The sequence below is a fragment of the Somniosus microcephalus genome, chromosome 1 (genome assembly GCF_052327205.1).
Source record: "Somniosus microcephalus isolate GS21.2 chromosome 1, FLI_Smic_1.0, whole genome shotgun sequence".
Classification (NCBI taxonomy): Eukaryota; Metazoa; Chordata; class Chondrichthyes; order Squaliformes; family Somniosidae; genus Somniosus; species Somniosus microcephalus.
Genome location: NC_140987.1, coordinates 436,251,525 through 436,274,125, shown reverse-complemented (window position 1 = coordinate 436,274,125; position 22,601 = coordinate 436,251,525). Strand labels below are relative to the sequence as shown.

Genomic DNA, 22,601 nt, shown 5'->3' with positions numbered 1-22,601 from the left:
GGAGAAAAATTGGGAGGGATTTAAAAAAAATAATAATAAAAGATGTAAAACTTCCATTCTATGAGTGTGGACCAGATTAGACTCCAGGCTAAATCGCCTCTTGTTCCTAATTCTAATATGAGTTATTAAAGACTTTGCATTTTTGTTCTCATTTCCAGGGCGATGGTGTTTTGCATCAGCTCTGTGGATGCCTGGCTGCTGTGTACATGTAGAAATATTGTGGAAATGTTTGAAATAGTCTCAGTTAATCTGACTGTCCATTCATTGGCTCGCTGATTCGCTGTAACTGTTGTGCCTGAGCTATTCCAGTGTCGGAAATTTTTAGGCCAAGCAAACCTATCCCTGCTTGATTGGTAAATTGTTTACCTATCTTCTTACTAAATCCATCAATCCCTGTACTCTTAACAAATGTGTAACATTCACACTGTGCACTTCAAAGTCCTTCCCCTTTGTAGAAAAAACATTCTCATGGACTTCCTCCTTATTGTTGACATCCTCATTTATTTTGCATGTGTTCGCAAAACCACAATTGGAACTTTCTACAGTCTCCTGAGCGAGTACCTCATGTCAAAATAATTAAAACGTAAAATAGGAAGTACAGAGGAGGATGTTGTATGTTATCCAATGTTGTGTATTACTGGCGGGTTTCACGGCCTTGTTTGCAGACTGAGCAGAGGAGGCAGAACTTTGGTGCACCATTTTGTATTAAAGTTGGGTGCGTTGCTTGAGGTCTGTGTGGGATGCGTGTGGCCAATGACTTCAGCAAGGAGAGAATGAGACTGGAGCAGGGAAGGAGGATACAGATGGTGAATAGTTGCTGCAGAGGTGGAACTGGAGTCCAGGCTCGTGGGCTTGGCCGAGTGCGGGAACAGTCCAGAACGGGATAATTGCTGCTGGAATTGAGTGAAGTTTGTGGAAGCATGGTTGTATCTGCAAATATAGGTATTCTGCCACCCATTTTAATCCTACGTTTGCGAATCCACTTGCCTCAAAATTTGCATCATTTAAAACCAAGGTTGTAAATTGGGATCCACGTGAGGAAATCATTGATGGAGAGTCGTGAGGACTGAGCTTGTCTCCACAAGAAAAGCTTACAGTAACAAATTTATCAAAAACCTTCCTCTCTGTCTGAACCTGCTGAGTGGGTGGAGGGGTGGCGGGACGAGAGGATGGGAGTGTATTTTGCTGCAATAGGTGCAGACCTTTTTTGGGAGGGTGCGGTGTGTAATGATCAATAACGTCATTCTATAGTGGACACTAGGTAGAGCTGTGTCGAGCTGTATATAGCTGTATGTATAAGACTACACTACCCAGCTGTAGGTATATTAAGATTACATTATCCATGAGGCACTAGGCTACCCACAAGGCAGCAGTCAAGATGGAAGCCTCTACAGATACTGTACCTAGTCCACATGTGCTCAATAAAAGTGTCTAGCAAAAGCTAGCTGTGTTCATAATAAGAATGTCTATTTATTAATGAACATAAGAGGGTGGAAAATGGGTTTTGTATAATGTGTGTTTTTGGCAGATAACATAAATTAAAAAAAGCCCAAGATAAATAACAAATGAATGAGCAAGAAGGAAATTGGTAGATTGGTGGTCATTTGTGGTGGACATCACAGTCACAGCGTTTACTTCAGATACAAAGCTAATGAATTATACATTCTTACTTTACAACAAATTAAGATATCTTCAAAATATAGTCGTTTTCAGTTTGTAGGATGGGTCTATGGGTGTCTGATGGGAGCAGTGTTCCCTCTAATTATTTTTTTATCCATGCGCATTCCTTTTATATTTGCAGCGGTCGCGCAGACGCAGTATCTTCCGATGGTAGCAGCGTGTGAGCGGCCTGCACAGGAGCTCCCGATTGATGCGCACCTTAGGGGCAACATTGGTGGGGAGGGGAGGCGTGTTGACACTGGGTGGAAGCCCTTTGTTGCAACACAGTACTGGTGGTGACGTCTGCATCCTTGCGTTGCTGTGTTTTTATTACATTTTGAGGCCAGTAGACCGTCCCACCCCCACCCATACAGTTTTACTTTCAGACCTGATCTATGGGCTTTCAATCCATCTATTCCTTGAGTTACCTTGCACTGCCTTCGCTGTTTGCACATTCCTTAATCTTCAAATTCCACAATTTCATTCCATTGTCTAATGGAAAGATCATCTTTACATATCAATTTTTTTAACTTTTAAGCATGTGAAGTCATTCTTTCTTCCATCTCCCCGCCGCCCCCCCCCCCCCGCCCCCTTAATTAGCAGACCAACAGCGCGCTCTCATTTCACCGGTGATTTAAAAAAAAATCCTACTTAATTTGCCAGTAATCCCTAGCATTTCTCTTGGTTTATCTTACTGGACATCAAGAGAATACTATGGAGGTGAAGGTATCCAGGCATCCCTACAGGATCTTTATTTTTAGTAAAGGTACTGAAAGCTCCTCATTAAATCTATATATGGTCTGTAGATTTAATAGGACTTTGGGCTATCCCAATATTCATAATCTAATATGCAATGTCCATAGCTGTTCTCCTTCTCCAGTGAGGAAAAAATACAATCCCCACAGCAACATGGGCTCTGAAGAGAGAACAAGGAGAAAGATAAGGAGCATGTAAATGTACAGGACCAGGAAAGACCATTACACTCCATCTGGTTGGTACTACAACAACAGCAATAACAATTTGTATTTATATAGCGCCTTTAACGTAGTAGAACATCCCAAGGCGCTTCACAGGAGTGTTATAAGACAAGATTTGACACCGAGCCGCATAAGGAGAAATTAGGGCAGATGACCAAAAGCTTGGTCAAAGAGGTAGGTTTTAAGGAGCATCTTAAAGAAGGAAAGAGAGGCGGAGAGGTTTAGGCAGGGAATTCCAGAGCTTGGCCTCAGCAACAGAAGGCACGGCCACCAATGGTTGAGCGATTATAATCGGGGATGCTCAAGAGGGCAGCATTAGAGGAGCGCAGATATATTGGGGAGGGGTGGGGGTGGTTTGTGGGGCTGAAGGAGATTACAGAGATAGGAAGGGGCGAGGCGATCGAGGGATTTGAAAACAAGGATGAGAATTTTGAAATCAAGGCATTGCTTAACTGGGAGCCAATGTAGGTCAGCGAGCACAGGGGTGATGTGTGAACAGGACTTGGTGCGAGTTAGGACACGGGCAGCCGAGTTTTGGATGACCTCAGGTTTATGTAGGGTAAAACGTGGGAGGCCAGCCAGGAGTGCGTTGGAATAACAAAGGCATGGATGAGGGTTTCAGCAGCAGATGAGCTGAGGCAAGGGCGGAGATTTCCGATGTTACGGAGGTGGAAATAGGCGGCCTTAGTTATGCCGCTACTATGTGGCCGGAAGCTCATTTGAGGGTCAGGTATGACACCGAGGTTGCGAACAGTGTGGTTCAGCCTCAGACAGATGTTGGGGCGAGGAATGGGGTCAGTGGCTAGGGAACGGAGTTTGTGGCGGGGACCGAAAACAATGGCTTCGGTCTTCCCAATGTTTAATTGAAGAACATTTTGGCTCATCATCCAGAACTGGGTGTCAGACAAGCAGTCTGACAATTTAGAGACCGTGGAGGGGTCGAGAGAAGTGGTGGTATGGTAGAGCTGGGTGGTGTTGGCGTACATGTGGAAACTGACGCTGTGTTTTCGGATGATGTCGCAAAGGGGCAGCATGTAGATGAGAAATAGGAGGGGGCCAAGGAGAGATCCTTGGGGAGACATCAGAGGTAATGATGTGGGAGCGGGAAGAGAAGCCATTGCAGGAGATTCTCTGGTTATGATTAGATAGATAAGAATGGAATCAGGCGAGTGCAGTCCCACCCAGCTGGATAACGGTGTAGAGGCGTTGGAGAAAGATGGAGTGGTCAACCATGTCAAAGGCTGCAGACAAGTTAAGAAGGATGAAGAGGGATAGTTTACCTTTGTCACAGTCACAAAGGATGTCATTTGTGACTTTGATGTGAGCCATTTCGGTACTGTGGCAAGTACCAGGGTAAAGAGGAAAAATAAAACTATTAATGCCACTTGGATGGCCCCTGTGTCCATGTAATGCACATAATTTGTTGCTTTTAACTGTATTTGTATTTTTGTGCCAGTCTTCTCTGGGTACATGGCATGCAACTGAAAATCTCATCATTTAGGATTATTCAGCGTTGACAGCTCTGCTAATTAAAGGCATTTAGGGAGAATAGAGCAGCAGTGACATCAGCATAACTGTATTTTTATTTGTCATTCACGGTGCATTGGGTCGGAATTTGCGGTGGTTAATAACGGCGCACTAATAGCGTTAGCTGTTATTACTCCTTTGAAACTGACCGTAACTTCTGGATGTAGCGCATATGCATCTAAAGGCGGAAATCCTGAAGTTGTGGTCAGTCATTCACTGCTCCGACACTGGCTGCGCTGTGGTTTATTCCCCCCAATAGCTGGAAATTAGTGAAACTGACTAAAACCTTGGCTTTTCCACGGTAATATCACTGCTAAATACCCCATTAAATGTTAGGCCTTCTTGGATGAGGTGTAACTGGGGTTTTAACAGCGTATTGACTGCTAAACAAATGTTATGGCCCTGAAAAACTAATTTTAATTTTGTGGAGTGTCAAGTTTCTCCATTGTGATAAAAATTACAATTTTTAAGAAACTTCTTCAAAAAATATTAAAATTTTTTTTTAATTAAGTTTACCTGCTCTCCATGTGAGAGTTCCAGTCTTTGTTTTGCTCGCTAACATTTTTAAAAGTCTGAATAAAAGCAGTTTCTTCATTTCCTGATTCCCTGTCTGAGAATTCTGCATTGTGATTGGCTGCTTGGACAGCTTGTTGACGTCACAGCAGATCGCAGCAGGGATTCCCCACTCTACTGCACTGAAATCACTTATGTGTCGAAAACGGCAAACTTCTCGCCACAGTGATTGCGAGATCTCTGTGGGCAGTTTTCTTCTGTGTCGGCGGCGAACACCTTTGCTTTGCCGCTGACTGCAAATTCCGGGAAGAGCTGGGGAGATGTCTTGTCATTCAAAAATTTAGATTTGACATCCTTATTCACATCGAGCAAACTCCTATTCCTTGTATTGCTGCAGTTGAAATGGTAGATCTGGATGATTCAACCCTTCCCTTTCATGCATTTACGCGCTGGAGCATTTTGTTGCTGCAGTAGATTTGTGCTGCTTGAATTTTTTAACCTTTCATATCCATCCAGTAATTAGAAAAAAAATCAATTATCTTGGTCTCTCGAACCTAAAATTGAAGGTCTGCCAGCTTTTGCCACCATCACTGATGCCACAGCAGGTGAATGGAAAGCCTTTCCCAGTGTCTGCATTGAACGCTTCCAGGTCAGGTTTAGGATGGGTTGATGCAAAGAAAGACCGACTTGCATTTCAATAGCGCCTTTCACGACCTCTGGATGTCCCAAATAAGAACACAACATAAGAAATAGGAGCAGGAGTGGGCCAATCGGCCCCTCGAGCCTGCTCCGCCACCCAATAAGATCATGGCTGATCTGATCCTAACCGCCAATCTACTATCACAGAACCATCTCCTGAATCTAACAGAATTAGACACACGAAATAGGAGCAGGATCAGGCTACACGGCCCCTGGGCCCGCTCCGCTACCCACAGGGCCATGACCAATCCGAACCTAGACTCATGTCCAAATTCCTGCCTGCTCCCCGTAACCCTTAATTCCCTTTACTTCTAGGAAACTGTCTATTTCTGTTTTAAATTTATGTAATGATGTAGCTTCTACAGCTTTTTGGGGCAGCATATTCCATGGACCTACCACCCTCTGAGCAAAGTAGTTCCTCCTCATCTCAGTTTTGAAAGAGCAGCCCCTTATTCTAAGACTATGCCCCCTAGTTCTAGTTTCACCCATCATCGGGAACATCCTCCCCGCAGCCACCCGATCCAACCCCTTCACAATCTTATGTTTCAATAAGATCGCCTCTCATTCTTCTGAACTCCAATGAGTAGAGTCCCAATCTACTCAACCTCTCCTCATATGTCCATCCCTTCATCCCCGGGATTAACCGAGTGAACCTTCTTTGTACTGACTCGAGAGCAAGTATGTCCTTTCTTAAGTATGGACACCAAAACTGTACGCAGTATTCCAGGTGCGGTCTCACCAATACCTTGTACAACTGAAGCAATACCTCCCTATTTTTATATTCTATCCCCCTAGCAATGAAAGCCAACATTCCATTGGCCTTAATCACTTGCTGCACCTGCATACTAACCTTTTGAGTTTCGTGCACCAGGACCCCCAGATCCCTTTGTACTTCAGTACTTTCCAGTTTCTTGCCATTAAGATAATAACTTGCTCTACGATTTTTCCTGCCAAAGTGCATAACCTCACACTTTCCAGTATTGTATTCCATCTACCAAATCTCTGCCCACTTACTTAGCCTGTCTATGTCCCCTTGCAGGTTTTTTATGTCCTCCTCACTCACTACTTTCCCTCGCATCTTAGTATCATCTGCAAACTTTGATATGTTACACTCGGTCCCCTCCTCCAAATCATTAATATAGATTGTGAAGAGTTGGGGACCCAGCACTGACCCCTGTGGAACACCACTAGTTACTGATTGCCAGTCTGAGAATGAACCATTTATCCCAACTCCCTGCCTTCTGTTAGATAGCCAATCCTCTATCCATGCCAGAATATTACCCCCAATCCCGTGATTTTTTTATCTTAAGCAATAATCTTTTGTGTGGCACCTTGTCAAATGCCTTTTGGAAGTCTAAATACACTACGTCCACTGGTTCCCCTTTATCCACCCTATATGTTACTTCCTCAAAGAACTCCAGCAAATTTGTCAAACATGACTTCCCCTTCATAAAACCATGCTGACTTTATCCTATTATGATTATCCAAATGTCCTGTTACTGTCTCCTTAATAATGGACTCCAAAATTTTACCTACCACAGATGTTAGGCTAACCGGTCTATAGTTTCCAGCCTTCTGTCTACTGCCCTTTTTAAATAAGGGTGTTACATTTGCAGTTTTCCAGTCTGCCGGGACCTTTGCTGAGTCCAGGGAGTTTTGGAAAATTATTACCAATGCATCCACAATCCCTACCGCCACTTCCCTCAAGACCCTAGGATGTAAGCCATCAGGTCCAGGTGATTTATCCGCCTTGAGTCCCATTATTTTGCCGAGTACCACTTCCTTCGTGATTTTGATCGTGTTTAGCTCCTCCCCCCCTTTAGCCCCCTGTTTGTCCAGTGTTGGGATATTCTTAGTGTCTTCTACTGTAAAGACTGATATAAAATATTCATTCAGTGTTTTTGCCATCTCCATATTTCCCACCATTAATTTCCCGGTCTCATCCTCTAAGGGACCAACATTTACTTTAGCCACCCTTTTTCTTTTTATATAACTATAAAAACTCTTACTATCTGTTTTTATATTTTTTGCTAATTTACTTTCATAATCTATCTTCCCTTTCTTAATCAATCTTTTTGTTATTTTTTGCTGTCTTTTAAAGTTTTCCCAATCCTCTATCCTCCCACTAGATTTGGCTACCTTATATGCCCTTGTTTTTAGTCGAATACTATCCTTAATTTCTTTACTTAACCACGGATGGCTGTCTTTTCTTTTACACCCTTTTCTTCTCAGTGGAATATATTTTTTTTGGAAGTTGTAAAATAACTCCTTAAATGTACACCTCTGATCATGTATCGTCTTACCCTTTAATCTATTTCCCCAATCCACTCTACTCAATTCCGCTCTCATACCTTCATAGTCTCCTTTATTCAAGCTTAGCACGCTTGTTTGAGATCCAACCTTCTCACCCTCTAATTGAATATGGAATTCAACCATGTTATGGTCACTCATTCCAAAGGGATCCTTTACTAGGACATTTTTAATTAATCCTGTCTCGTTACACAGGACCAGATCTAAGGTTGCTTGCCCCCTGGTCGGTTCAGTTACATACTGCTCAAGAAACCCATCCCTAATACACTCAATGAACTCATCCTCAAGGCAGCCCTGCCCAATTTGATTTGTCCAATTAATATGATAGTTAAAATCCCCCATAATTATAGATGTTCCCTTATTACAAGCCTCAACTATTTCCTGATTGATACTCCGTCCAACAGAGTTGCCACTGTTCGGAGGCCTATAGACTACGCCCACTAGTGTTTTTTTCCCCTTATTATTCCTTACCTCCACCCAAACTGTTTCATTATCCTGATCTTTTGACCCAATATCATTTCATGCTTTACAGCCAATGAAGTACTTTCTTTTTGAAGTGTAGTCACTGTTGTAATATAGGAAATGCAACAGCCAATTTGTGCACAGCAAGCTCCCGCAACCAGCAAGATGGTAATGACCTGATGATCTGTTTTATTGACATTGCTTGAGGGATGAATATTGCATGCTGTCCTCTCTTAATGATGTGCCTTAACTGCAGCATCAGAAGAGTGTCTGCAGCAGTGTAACATTTCCAGTTCTCTCACCAGGCATCCCTGCGACCTCTTCAGAGTCAGAGAGTCATTACGGTACAGAAGGAGGCCATTTGGCCCATCGAGCCTATGCCGGCTCTCTGTAGAGCAATCCAGTCAGTCCCATTACCCCGTCCTATCCCCGTAGCCCTGCAAGTTTATTTCCCTCAAGTGCCTATCCAGTCTCCCCTTGAAAACATTGAGTGTCTCCGCTTCCACCACATCCGTCGGCAGCGAGTTCCAGGTCATCATCAGTCGCTGCGTAAAAAGTTCTTCCTCACATCCCCCCTGTATCTCTTGGCCAAAACCGTAAGAGCTAAAAATTGAGTAGTGCCCCAATTGGGGCACTAATTTCGCCGGGACGCTAGAAGTAGTGCCCCGGAAAAATTAGCGTCCCTGCGCCGGAAATTGAGTGGTTGCGCCCCAAGAGGGAAGCGGGGCGCTACTGGAGGTGCCCAGCATCCGTCTTGGGGCGCTGAGAGTCAATATTGCGGCGTTATGTGCTGCAGCGCCACACGCTGCGGCACGGTGCGCCGCGGTATTGCAGGCCTTCCTCCCCTTCTTAAAGGGGAGGGGCCTTGTGCAGCACGACCTGGGGCCCAGCTGGGCCCCCGGGGATCGGGAGTGCAGTCAAAAGAGCCCGGCACCCAAGAGAAGAGCCGGGCTCTTGGACCACAGCCAGCACTCCACGTTGGGGGGAGGGGCGTTTCAGGAGGTCTGGGACGGGAGCGCAGGCAGGTGCTGGCAGGCGGCCAGCAACAAAAATGGCCGCCCCGCACCTCGCCTTTAAATTGCGCCTCCCCGGCCGCAGGTACGCCCCCCTGACCCCGTCGGACATAGCGTCCGGCGGTAAGTCAGGGGGTGCTCCCGAAGATGTGGCCGGGGCGCTGCGCACACCAGTGGCGTCATCGCCAGAGGCGCAGGGCGCTACTGGTTAGCGCCACCACTAACCTCCCGCTGAATTTTGCGGGAGGCGTGGACAGTGCCGCGCCCGGGCGCTAGTTGGTTTGCGTCCCGTTAGCGCCCTCTTAAGGCGCTAATGGGAGGCGCAACCAATTGAATTTTCCCCCCTAAATCTGTGTCCCCCAGTCCTTGTACCATCAGCTAATGGGAACAGCCTTTCTCTCTCTACCTTATCCAAACCCAAGTCAGCTGGAACAAAGTTGCTTTGTGCAGCCGCTAACAGCTAGGTTGAGATTGCTTTTGAGCTCCTGTCACACATTAGCCAGCTGCCAAGGTAAGAAGTTGCAGGCGATGAGTGTTGGGGTGCCGTTACTTTTTAAAGCCATTGATGTCTAAATGTTTTGTTTTTTGTTGTTGTCACAGATTACTCCTCTGCTGTGGTGAAGTTTTCGCAGAGCCTGCACGTATTTCAATTTGAGTTCATTGGCGATACGTTGACCGACGATGAGATTAACATCGGTAAGGAAGTGAACTATTGCTGCATCTTTTTATCAGCCGTAGGATGAATGGTGGAAGAAAAAGCTCCAATTCACAATATAAATGGTGGTCCAACACTTTAGAGTTGGGTGAATATTTTTGTTTCAGCAGAATGCTGGAAGATTGGGGGAACCCAGCTGGGCCGAGTTGTTGAGCCCAACCAACTTGGAGAGAAATGCAGTTGCTAAAGTGGCCTGTTGTCTCTGCTCACTTGAATCCATCTGCCTGGTTATTAGGCTAACGCTTTACTGCATTCGTTCGGGTAAAAAGGAACCCGTTTTTACTTTTTAAAGAACTGGACGGCTGGTAACCACTCTGCCTTGTGTGTTGTGAATGAGGTAATCTCATCACCGCAGTTTGGCATAGTCTGAGAGGAGAAAAGACTGTCCTGATGTTGTCGCTCCTGGGATTTACTTGCCTGGCATTGTGTCTTCCGGCAACCACCAGGATCAAATCTGTGACCGATCTGTCTCTAGCTTCAGATTTTGCTTCATTACCATCAGGGGTCAGTGAGAAGTCTCGCGATTTCTTGCAAGTTTTGCCTGTGCTTATTCACCTCACTCAGAAGATTACATTAATTTTTTTAGCAGAGTCTATGACCAGGAGTCCCTGACTAAATTGGATTTCTCTCATTTAGTACTTTGTTTGTGTAAGCAGTTCCCCTGTGTCCTGTAGTCTGAACTCGAGCGGGCAGGTACACGAATAGAACAGGGCTGGTCTGTATGGTGCAGGGAGGTGAAGACTGGAGATCTTTGCTGTGCTCCCAATTGTCTCTTCTTTTCAAAGTAAATTAAGCAACTAAGTATAATTTAAAAGGGTCTAAACGTAAATGAATTTAGGCCATAGTTTTGACACTGTCATCAGCCTCTTGCATGAAAGAGGGGGAAATCAGCCCATCGAGTGGAAACGAGGAATGGAATTAAGGAAGAGAAACTTTTAGAAATTGGACTTTCATTAATATTCTTTCTCAAAAAAATGTTATTTTATGCGAGAGTCAATCGTGCTGGCAAAAGTCTGGGTGCTGGTCGCATGGCTTCCCTCCCCTCCCCCAACCCCCTCCCAAACTGAAACTGTAAAGGGACAGTGGGTGAGAAGTGAAATCTGACTTGTGATTATTATACTGAATTAATAACCACCTTATACCTGTTTTTTGTGATCTTTCCACATTTCTAGCTAATCTACTCAAAGGCTGGAATCACTGCTCCCCCCCCCCCCCCCCATCTCTCTTTATTTTGTTCTCTTTCTCTTCACTCCCTTCCTGCATCATAACCATCGTTGGGGGGGGGGCGGGGTGGTGGGAGGATCCAAATCTCATTAATGTTCCTCTGAAGGAGTTCAGATGAGATCACTCCTGAGTAACTGACACTCTGTGGGGGGAGGGAGGTGGAAGAGACTAAATTTTCAATACTCCTTGGAATAGATGTTTTCATGTTTTTTTTTAAACTTCCTTCCCCTTCCAAAGGCACTCGTATTCTCGGGTACAGTTCCACAGATGTTGGGCATCTTTTAGCACTTCATCCCAGTTGGCCATTCTTCAACGTTGTAAGCTCAGAAAATGAATGTCTGCAAGCTATTTAACGATGAGCCGCATCAAACTTGATCACATTCTTGTAAAATATCGACAGTTGTATACCTACCAGCAAGCGTCACCAGACAGCAGGAACCCTGTTGTATGTTTTTTTACAATCCCATCACCTACAATTGTTGTACCAGTATAGCCTCCCATACTGCTGACTCAACACAGACACGGGACTAAAACTGGGACCTCATAGAGTCATAGAGTTATACAGCACAGAAAGAGGCCCTTCGGCCCATCGCGTCCGCGCCGGCCATCAAGCCCTGTCTAATCTAATCCCATTTTCCAGCATTTGGTTCGTAGCCTTGTATGCTATGGCATTTCAATTGCTCATCCAAATGCTTCTTGAATGTTGTGAGGGTTCCTGCCTCTACCACCCTTTCAGGCAGTGAGTTCCAGATTCCAACCACCCTCTGGGTGAAAAAGCTTTTCCTCAAATCCCCTCTAAACCTCCTGCCCCTTACCTTGAATCTATGCCCCCTTGTTATTGACCCCTCTACTAAGGGGAAAAGTTCCTTTCTATCCACCCTATCTATGCCCCTCATAATTTTGTATACCTCAATCAGGTCCCCCCTCAGCCTTCTTTGCTCCAAGGAAAACAACCCCAGCCTGTCCAGTCTTTCTTCATAGCTGAAGCGCTCCAGCCCAGGTAACATCCTGGTAAATCTCCTCTGCACCCTCTCCAAAGCAATCACATCCTTCCTATAGTGTGGCGACCAGAACTGCACACAGTACTCCAGCTGTGGCCTTACCAGCGTTTTGTACAGCTCCATCATAACCTCCCTGCTCTTGCCTTCATTAGCCGAGGCATAGAATATAAGTATCCCATATGCCTTTTTAACCACCTTATCCACCTGTTCTGCTGCCTTCAGGGATCTATGCACATGCACACCAAGGTCCCTCTGATCCTCTGTCTTTCCTAGGGTCTTACCATTCATTGTGTATTCCCTTGCCTTGTTAGTCTGTCCAAAATGCATCACCTCACACTTTTCAGGGTTAAATTCCATTTGCCACTGTTCCGCCCATCTGACCAACCCATCTATATCGTCCTGAGGCTTCCCGTCTCGCTATTTACCACCCCACCAATTTTCGTGTCATCTGCGAACTTACTGATCATACCTTTTACATTCACATCCAAATCATTAATGTAGACCACAAACAGCAAGGGACCCAGCAGCGATCCCTGCGGTACCCCACTGGACACAGGCTTCCAGTCACAAAAACAACCTTCCACCATCACCCTCTGCCTTCTGCCACTAAGCCAGTTTTGGATCCAATGTGCCAAGGCACCCTGGATCTCATGGGCTCTTACCTTCCTGACCAGTCTCCTATGCGGGACTTTATCAAAAGCCTTACTGAAATCCCATGTAAACCACATCCACTGCACTACCCTAGTCACCCCCTCTCAAAATTCAATCAAATTGGTCAGACATGATCTTCCCTTGACAAAGCCATGCTGGCTATCCCTAATTAATCCCTGCCTCTCCAAGTGGAGACCAATTCTGTCCCTCAGAATTTTTTCCAATAATTTCCCTACCACTGATGTTAGGCTCACTGGCCTGTAATTCCCTGGTTTATCCCTACTACCCTTCTTGAATAATGGTACTACGTTAGCTGTTCTCCAGTCCTCTGGCACATCCTTTAAGAAATAAGAGCAGGAGTAGGCCATACGGCCCCTCGAGCCTGCTCCGCCATTCAGTAAGATCATGGCTGATCATCGACCTCAACTTCACTTTCCCGCCCGATCTCCATATCCCTCGATTCCCCTAGAGTCCAAAAATCTATCGATCTCAGTCTTGAATATACGCAAAGACTCAGCATTCACAGCCCTCTGGGGCAGAGAATTCCAAAGATTCACAACCCTCTGAGTGAAGAAATTCCTCCTCATCTCAGTCTTAAATGGCCTACCCCTTATCCTGAGACTATGCCCCTTAGTTCGAGACACTCCAGCCAGGGGAAACAACCTCTCAGCATCTACCCTGTTGATGGGCGGTTGGCTGATTTTCTGCTCGGGACTTGTGTATCTTCAGTTCATGTCAGGAAGTCGATCATGACCCCATTGTTTCAGTTAAACTCAGAGCATTGTCCAGATGTCAATTTTTCCCATTGAAACCAATCATGATTCAAGGCCTCACAGTTCAATGTCAATGTCCTTTTCAGAGTTAATCATGAGTCAAAGCTTTCATTGTCCAGTAGCAAAGTGTTCTCCAAGAACTGCAGACTTTGATGACTGGCACCTTTTCTGTGCCTTGAAGTTTAACCATTTCATGCCCTTACCACTGGGCCAAACAGGCTTTCAGCATTTTGAAATCTACACATGGGAAAATATTGCCATTTGAGCGGTGTTTACCAAGGAGCTGTGCAAATCTCCCGGTGCACTGTTCAAAATGCCGGTACGGTTACAGAGAAATCAAACGGAGCAAAGGATTATCACCTTCGTCACAGCAAACCTATGGAAAACATGCACAAAAGAACATAAGAAATAGGAGCAGGAATAGGCCACTTGGCCCCTCGAGCCTGCTCCACCATTCAATAAGACCATGGCTGATCTTGGGCTCAAAGCCACTTCCCCACCTGCTCCACATAACCCTTCACTCCCCTATCTTGTAAAAATCTTCTATCTCCACCTTAAATGTATTTAATGACCCAGCCTCCACAGCTCTTTGGGGCAGAGAATTCCACAGATTTACGACCCTCCGAGAAGAAGAAATTCCTCCTCCTCCTCAGTTCTAAAAGGGCGACCCTTTATTCTGAAACTATGCCCCCGAGTTCTAGATTTCCCCACGAGGGGAAACATCCTTTCTGCATCTACCTTGTCGAGCCCCCTCAGTATCATATGTTTCAATAAGATCACCTCTCATTCTTCTAAATTCCAATGAGTATTGGCCCAACCTGCTCAACTTTCTTCATAAGTCAAACCCCTCATCTCTGGAATTAACCTAGTGAATCGTCTCTGAACTGCCCCCAATGTAAATACAGGAAACTTTGGTTTATCCGGAGGTTGTATGTCTGGTATACTCGATCTAATGGCAAAAATCAGGAGCTATTTTCTGTAAGTTTTTTTAGATCTTGTTCTTTTTTTTTTCCCCAGTCAGCCACTGCAAGGTCTGTAGCTATAGCAACAGCTTCAGCTACAGACGCTTGCAGCTGCAGCCGACTCTTTAGAAGCTGTTGCTAAGCAACAGTGTTTGTTGTCAGATACAGAGATGAAAACCTCCGTATGCTTCAACATTAACTTTGTATGTCCGGCAGTTTTGATAGATCGGCAACACGCTGGTCCCGTCAGTGTCGGATATCACAAAGTTTCCTGTATATCCTTCCTTAAATAAGGAGACCAAAACTGTACGCAGTACTCAAGGATTAATCTAAATGGGTTTTGGCAAATGGGATTTGATTATTATAACTGACCATATTCCACTCTGCAACATTCAAGTGTTGTATTTATCAACTGGGAGCAATATTTAATTTTAAATGCACACCACTTTTGTAAAAAAAAAATCTGCAACCAACCATCGGCAACAAAACTCGAGTCAATGGTTTTGCAGCCAATACATAAAAAGTGGAAGGAAGGAGGATATTTATAGTTCCCACATTACAACAGTGACTCCACTTCAAAAGTACTTCATTGGCTGTAAAGTGCTGTGAGACGTCCAGTGGTCGTGAAAGGCGCTATATAAATGCAAGTCTTTCTTTCTTTGAAGAAATGTTTAACATCGCAGTAAGACTGTCGTAGCCTTGGCTTTTTCAGAAAGGCTTTTTGTCCCATTCAAACGGAACCATAGTAATTTGTGGAAATGAGATTCTCCTGCTATTTTGTGATGCAAAATTCATCAACCGTTCACGCATATCGAATTCTTCCAAAATGTTAAGTTCAGGAAGAATCTGGCGGCGCATCTTATAATAGCGCACAGCTGCCAAAGCCAGACTTATGTGAAGATGCTGGGTAAAATCCAGATATGTTGTGCAAGACCGAATCTCTCTGTATATGGTCATTTATTTTCTGCTCTCTTTATTACTCTCCCATTGTGACTGGACACCTTGACCTAGGCCTCTGCTGAATGATGCTCTTTCCAAACGCCTTTGCATTAAGGAAAATCGGACAAGTGCAGTTTTACCTGAGGTGTGAACACTTGGGTTAATCTTATGCCATGTGTACAGGCACAGACAGTTTGACTTCTTAGGGAGCGCTTGACTTGGTTAACAACCTGTACAATTAAAGTTCAGCGAGGATCCTGTAAAATGCCACAGAGTAATGGATCTCGTGCCATGATATATCTTCCATAAATGAGCTAGGGGTGAGGACATTTGGCCTATCATGCCTGTGCCAGCTCCCTGAAGGAGCGGTCCACTTAATCCGAGCCTGTCCCTAGATAAATTTTACACTTTTTTTGTTTTCCATATATTAATTCATTTCCCTTTATTACTAATTCTGCTTCCATCACGATTTCTGTCGGGCATTTCATTTCCTAACAACCAACCGTCTGCATAGATGATTTTTTTTTAAATTCCAAACTCCTACTTTTGGCTTATGGTCGATGATTTTAAATTGATGTGCTCGAGTTACTAACTCGCTGACTGGTGGATATAGTTTGCTCCATTGAACGTCTGAACACAACATGAGATTCACATTCCACCTGTGCCTGTCACATACCGATTCTCGCAGCTGTTCGTTGCCCTTTTCTGTCTTGAATTAATTTTAAAAAGAAAATTGCAACTCGACAAGATTCTTGTATGAGCGACTGACTTGAGCTGTAAGTGGTTTATGGGGAGGAGAGCCAGGCAAAAACTGCATGTTTTAAGCACACGTGCTGCTCTTTTGATGGCTTTGTTGGTAAATGCACCACCTGGTGTGAGATGCAAGAAGCCAGAATGGTCCCATGTGTGTGCTGAGTTAGCAGGGGTATTGCATTTGCCCTCCGCACCTCCCTCAGCAAGGGAGGGGGGAAAACAGCAAGGCTTCAATGCTTTGGTTTGCTAGAAAGTGCACGAGTGTGGATACTGGGATTCAACAATGTCCTGTTCTCAAAAAGCAGGACAAATCCAACCCGCCCAATTACCACCCTATCGGCCTGCTCCTAATCATCATCATCATCATCAAAGTGATGAGAGGAATCATCAACTACGCTGTCAAGTGGCACTTACTCATCATTAGCCTGCTCGTCCATGCTCAATTCTGCCAGGACCACTCGGCTCCAGACCTTATTGCAGCCTTGGTCCAAACATGAGCACAGAGCTGAATTCTAGAGGTAAGGTAAAAGTGACTGCCGTTAACCTCAAATCAGCATTCAACAGAGTGTGGCACCAAGGAGCCCTAACAAAACTGAAGTCAATGGGTATCAGAGAAAACGCTCACATCGCTGGAGTCATAACGTGCACAAAACAAGATGGTTGTGGCTGTTAGGAGGCCTGTGGTTGTTGGGGGCTGTTTATTGATGATTGCACAGTGTTCAGCTCCATTCGCAATTCCTTAGATAATGAAGCAGGCCATGCTTGCATATAGACCTGGACAGCAGCCAGACTTGGGCTGAAGAGTAATATTTGTGCCACACAGGTGTCTGGCAATGACCGCCTAACCACCTTCTGATGATATTTAGTGGCATTACCATCGCCGAGTCCCTCACCATCAACAGTTGACCAGAAACCCAACTGGACCAGTCACACAAATGTTGTGGCTAATAAAGTCAGTCACACGCTCATGACTCCCCAAAGCCTCTCTACCACCTACAAGGCAGAAGTCAAGAGTGTGATGGAATACACGCCACTTGCCTGGATGGGTGCAACTGCAACAATATAAGAAGCTTGATGCCATCCAGGACAAAGCAGTCCACCAACTCTGCAATCCACCACTGGCATGCTGTGGCTGCAGTGTGTGCTATCTACAAGATGCACTGCAGCGACTTGCGAGGGTTTCAGCAGCATCTCCCAAACCCACAACCTCCAACCTCTAGAAGGACGTGAGCAGCAGATGCATGAGAACAGAATTGCCTCTAAGTTCCCCTCCAGGCCACACACCATCCGGAGTTGGATATAGATCATCGTTCCTTCATCGTTGCTGGGTCAAAATCCTGGAACTCCCTACCTAACAGCACTGTGGGAGTACCTTCACCACACTGACTGCAGCGGTTCAAGAAGGCAGCTCAACCACCTTGGGGCAACTAGGGATGGGCAATAAAGGCCGGCCTTGCCAATAATGCCCACACCCCGAGAATAAATTAAGAAAAACTTTCACGTTTTTAAGACGTCCAAATCACTTCAGGAACTGCTGCTAATGTTATCGGTGATGTTGGCCTAATAGTTAGTGTCCATCAAAATAGATGGAATAAAGTCAAAATCTAAGATCTTGCTATTGATATTTCAGTCACTCTAACAGTATTTTCTTCATGAGGAGAAGGTGGTTATTGATAATTCAACAGAAGAAAGATTGGAACACGAAAAGAACCATAGAAGTTTAACGCACAGAAGGTGATTATTTGGCCCGTTGCATCTGTGCCAGCTCTTGCCTAGAGTAATCCAAAACTAATTCCACTGCCCCCGCTCTATCCCCGTAGACCTGTTCATCCATTAAGCCGGCTCCTTCCATGATCATGCAGCCTATCATTGATTCCACACAAATCACAAGAGGAAAAATTCTACATGGACACTTTTTACTCCCCCCTCAAATTAATCAACAGAAATTCTAAAATTTTCATTTGATGACCTCATCTTCATTATTCAACTCTGGCCTACTATCCTCCACTGCATAACGTGCCTACGATTACAGAATTCTATAATCCCAAACTGTTTCCTATTCATTCTTGTATCAATAATTCCCCTTCCTATACCCTACCTGTATCCTGTATCTTCCTCAGCTGAACTGAAGGGCTGTAGATCTGTTCTGAGGCCACCATCCATGTTGCTTCCTCGCGCTCCCCCCCCCCCGCCTCCATTTTTTGTTTTAAGCAGGTGTTTCTTTGTAATCAGCTGTGACCTTGGACGTTCAATATTTCCATTATAAAGTTCTTGCAAGTAAAATATTATTGGTGGCAGCAGGCCTCTACTGTTTTGTAACATTGAGCCTGATCACTAGACAGTGAAGAAGATGATTAAAACAACGTGAGAAAATGGTTTCACACCCTCCTAGATTGTTTTGTTTCCACAGGCGATTGCGAATGAACTAAAGTTGAACAGCAGCAAGGTCACAGCATAACTCATTTCTCTTCACCACCCCCAGCCAAAGTATCTTCAATCAAGATGGTGCATTGTGTTGAATCTGTAATGTTCTGTCTCCAGAGAGTGGTTTCACCCAGGCCTGGGAAACAGGTTTGCATCCTGTTCCTGTTCCTCGCTTAGAGATGGTGTGTGGAACAAGATAAGAAACAAATTCCTCAGCTCCTGGTCTAAGTCACCCCCGTGGCAGCTTTGCATTGCTCTCTTTTTTTGTTATATATAGCAGGCAGTTCAGTATGTTTAACAACCAGCAGGGCAAGCAAGACTATTTTTAAGCCTCCACAGCAGTGCCCCGTCCTTTTGTCACCCATGTTCAGCATCCTTTTCTGCAGTGCACAGACAGCAAACCCTTTCTTCAGCTGTTCACAGGATAGTTTCTGCATGTGTGGCCTTCCTCCACACACCAGCCATCCTTAGGCATACCTCAGTGATGTGGTTGATGAGTGCTAGTTTTGTGCTGTAAACGCAGGTCTCCTTGGAACTGGATTGAGACTGCCCAAACTCGAGGACCCTTATAGCCAGTAGCTAGAGGTGATAGTATATGATCTCAAAAACATGCACTGGCATATCATACAGTCACACATTGTCCTACCCCTCTGCCCCCTGCCCAAAGACGTTCAATTGATGAGCGCACTGCAAAATCAGAGATCTGACGGTGCATGTTTTAGCCTTTTGTATTTCCTCAATCTAAAATCTGCGGACATGAAGCAGCTTTATTCAATGAAAACCTCAGTTGGTTTTTGAGCGACGTGACCCTCAATGCATGATCTAGAATGAGGAAACGGTATCTTGGAATGAGTTCAGTTTTGTTTTTTTAAACTAACTTATTTGATCTGATTCCATTTAGTTAACCACGTACAAGATTGCAACAGATCCAGCCAGTTGAAGTTTGACCATTGTTCGTTGTAGGTCACTGGTTAGATTCTGCTTCAGATTCAAGTAGTTCTATTGGCCATTGTGATCAGACCTGTGTTTGCCATCGTTATATCTCTGCAGACTTACAAATTTGAGGATCAGATTTCCCATGCACCTGAAACCCAAAATACTGAGGTCTTTACAGTCCTACTATAAAAAGAAAATCTAACCAAATGCAGACGACCAGCAGCAAGATGCTTGTGGGAATTGTGGCTGGATGAATAATTCTTAAGTGGTTCTGAGGCTAGAACTAAAAAAAACATTATTTTTGTTTGGGGGTCCAAAAAGATTAATGTAATACGTTGAACTGTCTTCTATCGTTCCTTCCTGGGACCTCCAAAACTGCTGAACTAAATACCTCTGCTTTTCTTTACTCCTAGAATCTTTTAAGATCCAGGCTTCCCATCACCTAAGCACTACATTTTGGTCCACTAAGTTTACACTCCTGCTGTTTTCAGCCTTGGTGGTGCCCTGCGCTATTAAAGAAGTTGGAAAGACTTGCGTTTCTAGAACACCTTTCAAGACCTCAGTACATCCCAAAGTGCTCTACAGCAAGTGTAGTCACTGTTTCAATGTAGGAATTGGGGCAGACCATTTGTCTACAGCAAGCTCCCACAAACAGCAATGTGATAATGATCAGATCATCCGTTTTTAGTGATATTGGTTGAGGGATAAATATTTGCCAGGATACCAGGAAGAACTCCCCTGCTTTTCCTCAATATAGTGCCATGGGATCTGAGAGGGCAGACGGGGCCTCGGTTTAACGTCTCATCTGAAAGACGGCACCTCCGACAATGCAGCACTCCCTCAGTACTGCACTGGGAGTGTCAGCCTAGAGTTTTATGCTCCAGTATCTGGAGTGGGACTTGAACCCACAATCTTCTGACGCAGGCGAGTGAGCTGCCACTGACTGATACCAGTATTGGCCTTAGCCTGTCAAATCATTTGCTTTTTAAATTAGGAAACTAATTTTTTTCCTGCCATACTGGTCTTGTGCATCTCTGCTGAGCGGGTGAGCAGCTGGCCTTCTTTCCACAAACTCTAGGCTGACACTCCAGTGCAGTACTGAGGGAGTGCTGCATTGTCGGAGGTGCCGTCTTTCGGATGAGATGTTAACCCAAAGTTATACGCTGACTTTTGCTAATCACTGGGTTGTATCCCCCCGTCTTTATTTCTCGACCCCTCTCCAGCAGGGTATTACAGGCTCCTTTTATCGCAGCACTAATCGGTGCAGCTCAGATGTCTAGTCAAGATGGCGGCCAAGACGGTCCGGTGCTGAGTGCGCTCTCCCTGCTTCGGGCGGCCAGCGCTCGCTCCCGCAACCGGAGCGAAGTGTTCGGCGAGTCGGGCAGAGGCAGCGCAGCGCGGCGCAGCAGCAGCAGCCACGACGACCCGCTGGAGCATGTCGGCCGGCAGCTCCTCGGCGGGAAGGCATTCCGACTGGGAGGAGGGGAGCCGAGCATGGCGACCAGAGGCCGAACCGTGAGAGGGAGAAGCAGGCCCCGGACCGTGGAGCCGGCGACGGTGAGGAGGAGGCCGCGGCGACCGGAGCATTCACATCCCGACGATGTGTTCGGCGAGTCGGGCGGAGGCAGCGCAGCGCAACGAGCAGCAGCCACCACGACCCGCTGCAGCACGTCGGCCGGCAGCTCCATGACGGGAAGCTCGCAGTCCGACTGGGAGGAGGGGAGCCAGGCATGGCGGCCAGAGGTCGGATCGTGAGCGGGAGAAGCAGGCCACCACACGTGGAGCCGGCAACAGTGAGGAGGAGGCTGCGGTGACGAGGAGGACGGAGCGGCTGAGGGACATCGTGCTCCCACTGCCACTGGAAGCCATTGTATTGACTTTCTGAACACGGCGCTGTAAGAATAGCTGACGTGTCCCGACGGGGAGTAAGCATTCCATTGTACTTGTACTGGTTACATATGGCAAATAAAGATTGAATTGAATTGAGATGTGCTGAACACTGTCATCTAAATGGGTCCTTGATCCATGGTGATGAGCACCATGATATCACAATGAGACGGCTTTGGGCGCCACTTAGATATGGTCAATTTGTGGCTGCTTTCCATCTAGAAAGGGCATGAAGATGTCAGATTTTGTACGTACCCTGTACGCAAAGAGCGCTATGGGGGCCACGAGCTAATCCATTCTCGGACTCCATAGCGCGCAAGATGAATCAAGTTGGAACCAAAAGAACCCAAATGGGGAGAGAAGGAATAGTGAGGGTCATCTGAAAGATAAATAGAAAATGCAGGGAATTGAATATGTAGGCCATGTGAGAATGGTGTGATGAAGCCTGGGTGAGTGGGCAGACGGAAGTGGTGGAAGCGGGGACACTCAATGTTTTCAAGGGGAGACTGGATAGGCACTTGAGGGAAATAAACTTGCAGGGCTACGGGGATAGAGCGGGGTAATGGGACTGACTGGATTGCTCTACAGAGACGGCACAGACTCGATGGGCCGAATGGCCGCCTCCTGTGCCGTTATGACTCTCTGACAGCAGTTTGAGTATGAGTGAGTGTACCATCAGCTGGCAAGGCATGAGATAGTTGATATGACCCCTCCATCATAGAAACATTCACGCACACCACAATGGTGTCCAACAATCACTTTCTGGCACAAAGCATTGCCATTGCATGAGGAAGGGGGCACTGTGGGAGCAATAGATACACCTCTGAACCTCCAGTCAAAGCAGCTCGGGACATAGACCTTAAAAATGTGCAACAAAAAGCCTTAGTATAGGAAATTTGTGCCGTGTTCATTTTTGTTTTTTGGAATATTGTCATAAGATATGAAGGTTGAGAGCAAGATCTGTCTCTTTTTTTGCTTGTTTTGAATGAGTTCCGCACTCCCTCTCCCTCCGTCCTTGCTGTAACACTGGACTTTCCCTGACTACGTTTAACAGCAGAGATTGCTGGAATTTCTATTTCCATTACACCCCTCTAAGGGTGTGCGTTTGACCAAAATTAAAGTGAACACCCAAGCTGTTTGGAATCAAATTCCCATATCTGTTGACAAGTGGATTTA

At 45.6% G+C, this 22,601-nt stretch overlaps 1 protein-coding gene across 4 annotated transcripts in view; it reads left to right on the top strand.

The window, feature by feature from the left end:
- The window catches only part of ophn1 (oligophrenin 1), a 254,404-nt gene that overhangs the window by 73,119 nt on the left and 158,684 nt on the right, over nucleotides 1–22,601 (top strand). For 3 of the 4 annotated variants that reach the window (XM_086000871.1, XM_086000881.1, XM_086000862.1), the window contains exon 2: nucleotides 9,761–9,856. In XM_086000871.1, the coding sequence (XP_085856997.1) occupies nucleotides 9,761–9,856 (96 nt within the window). Of the gene's footprint in view, nucleotides 1–9,760; nucleotides 9,857–20,468; nucleotides 21,464–22,601 lie in introns of those variants that run through there. The other variant, XM_086000890.1, reaches the window with a different exon arrangement.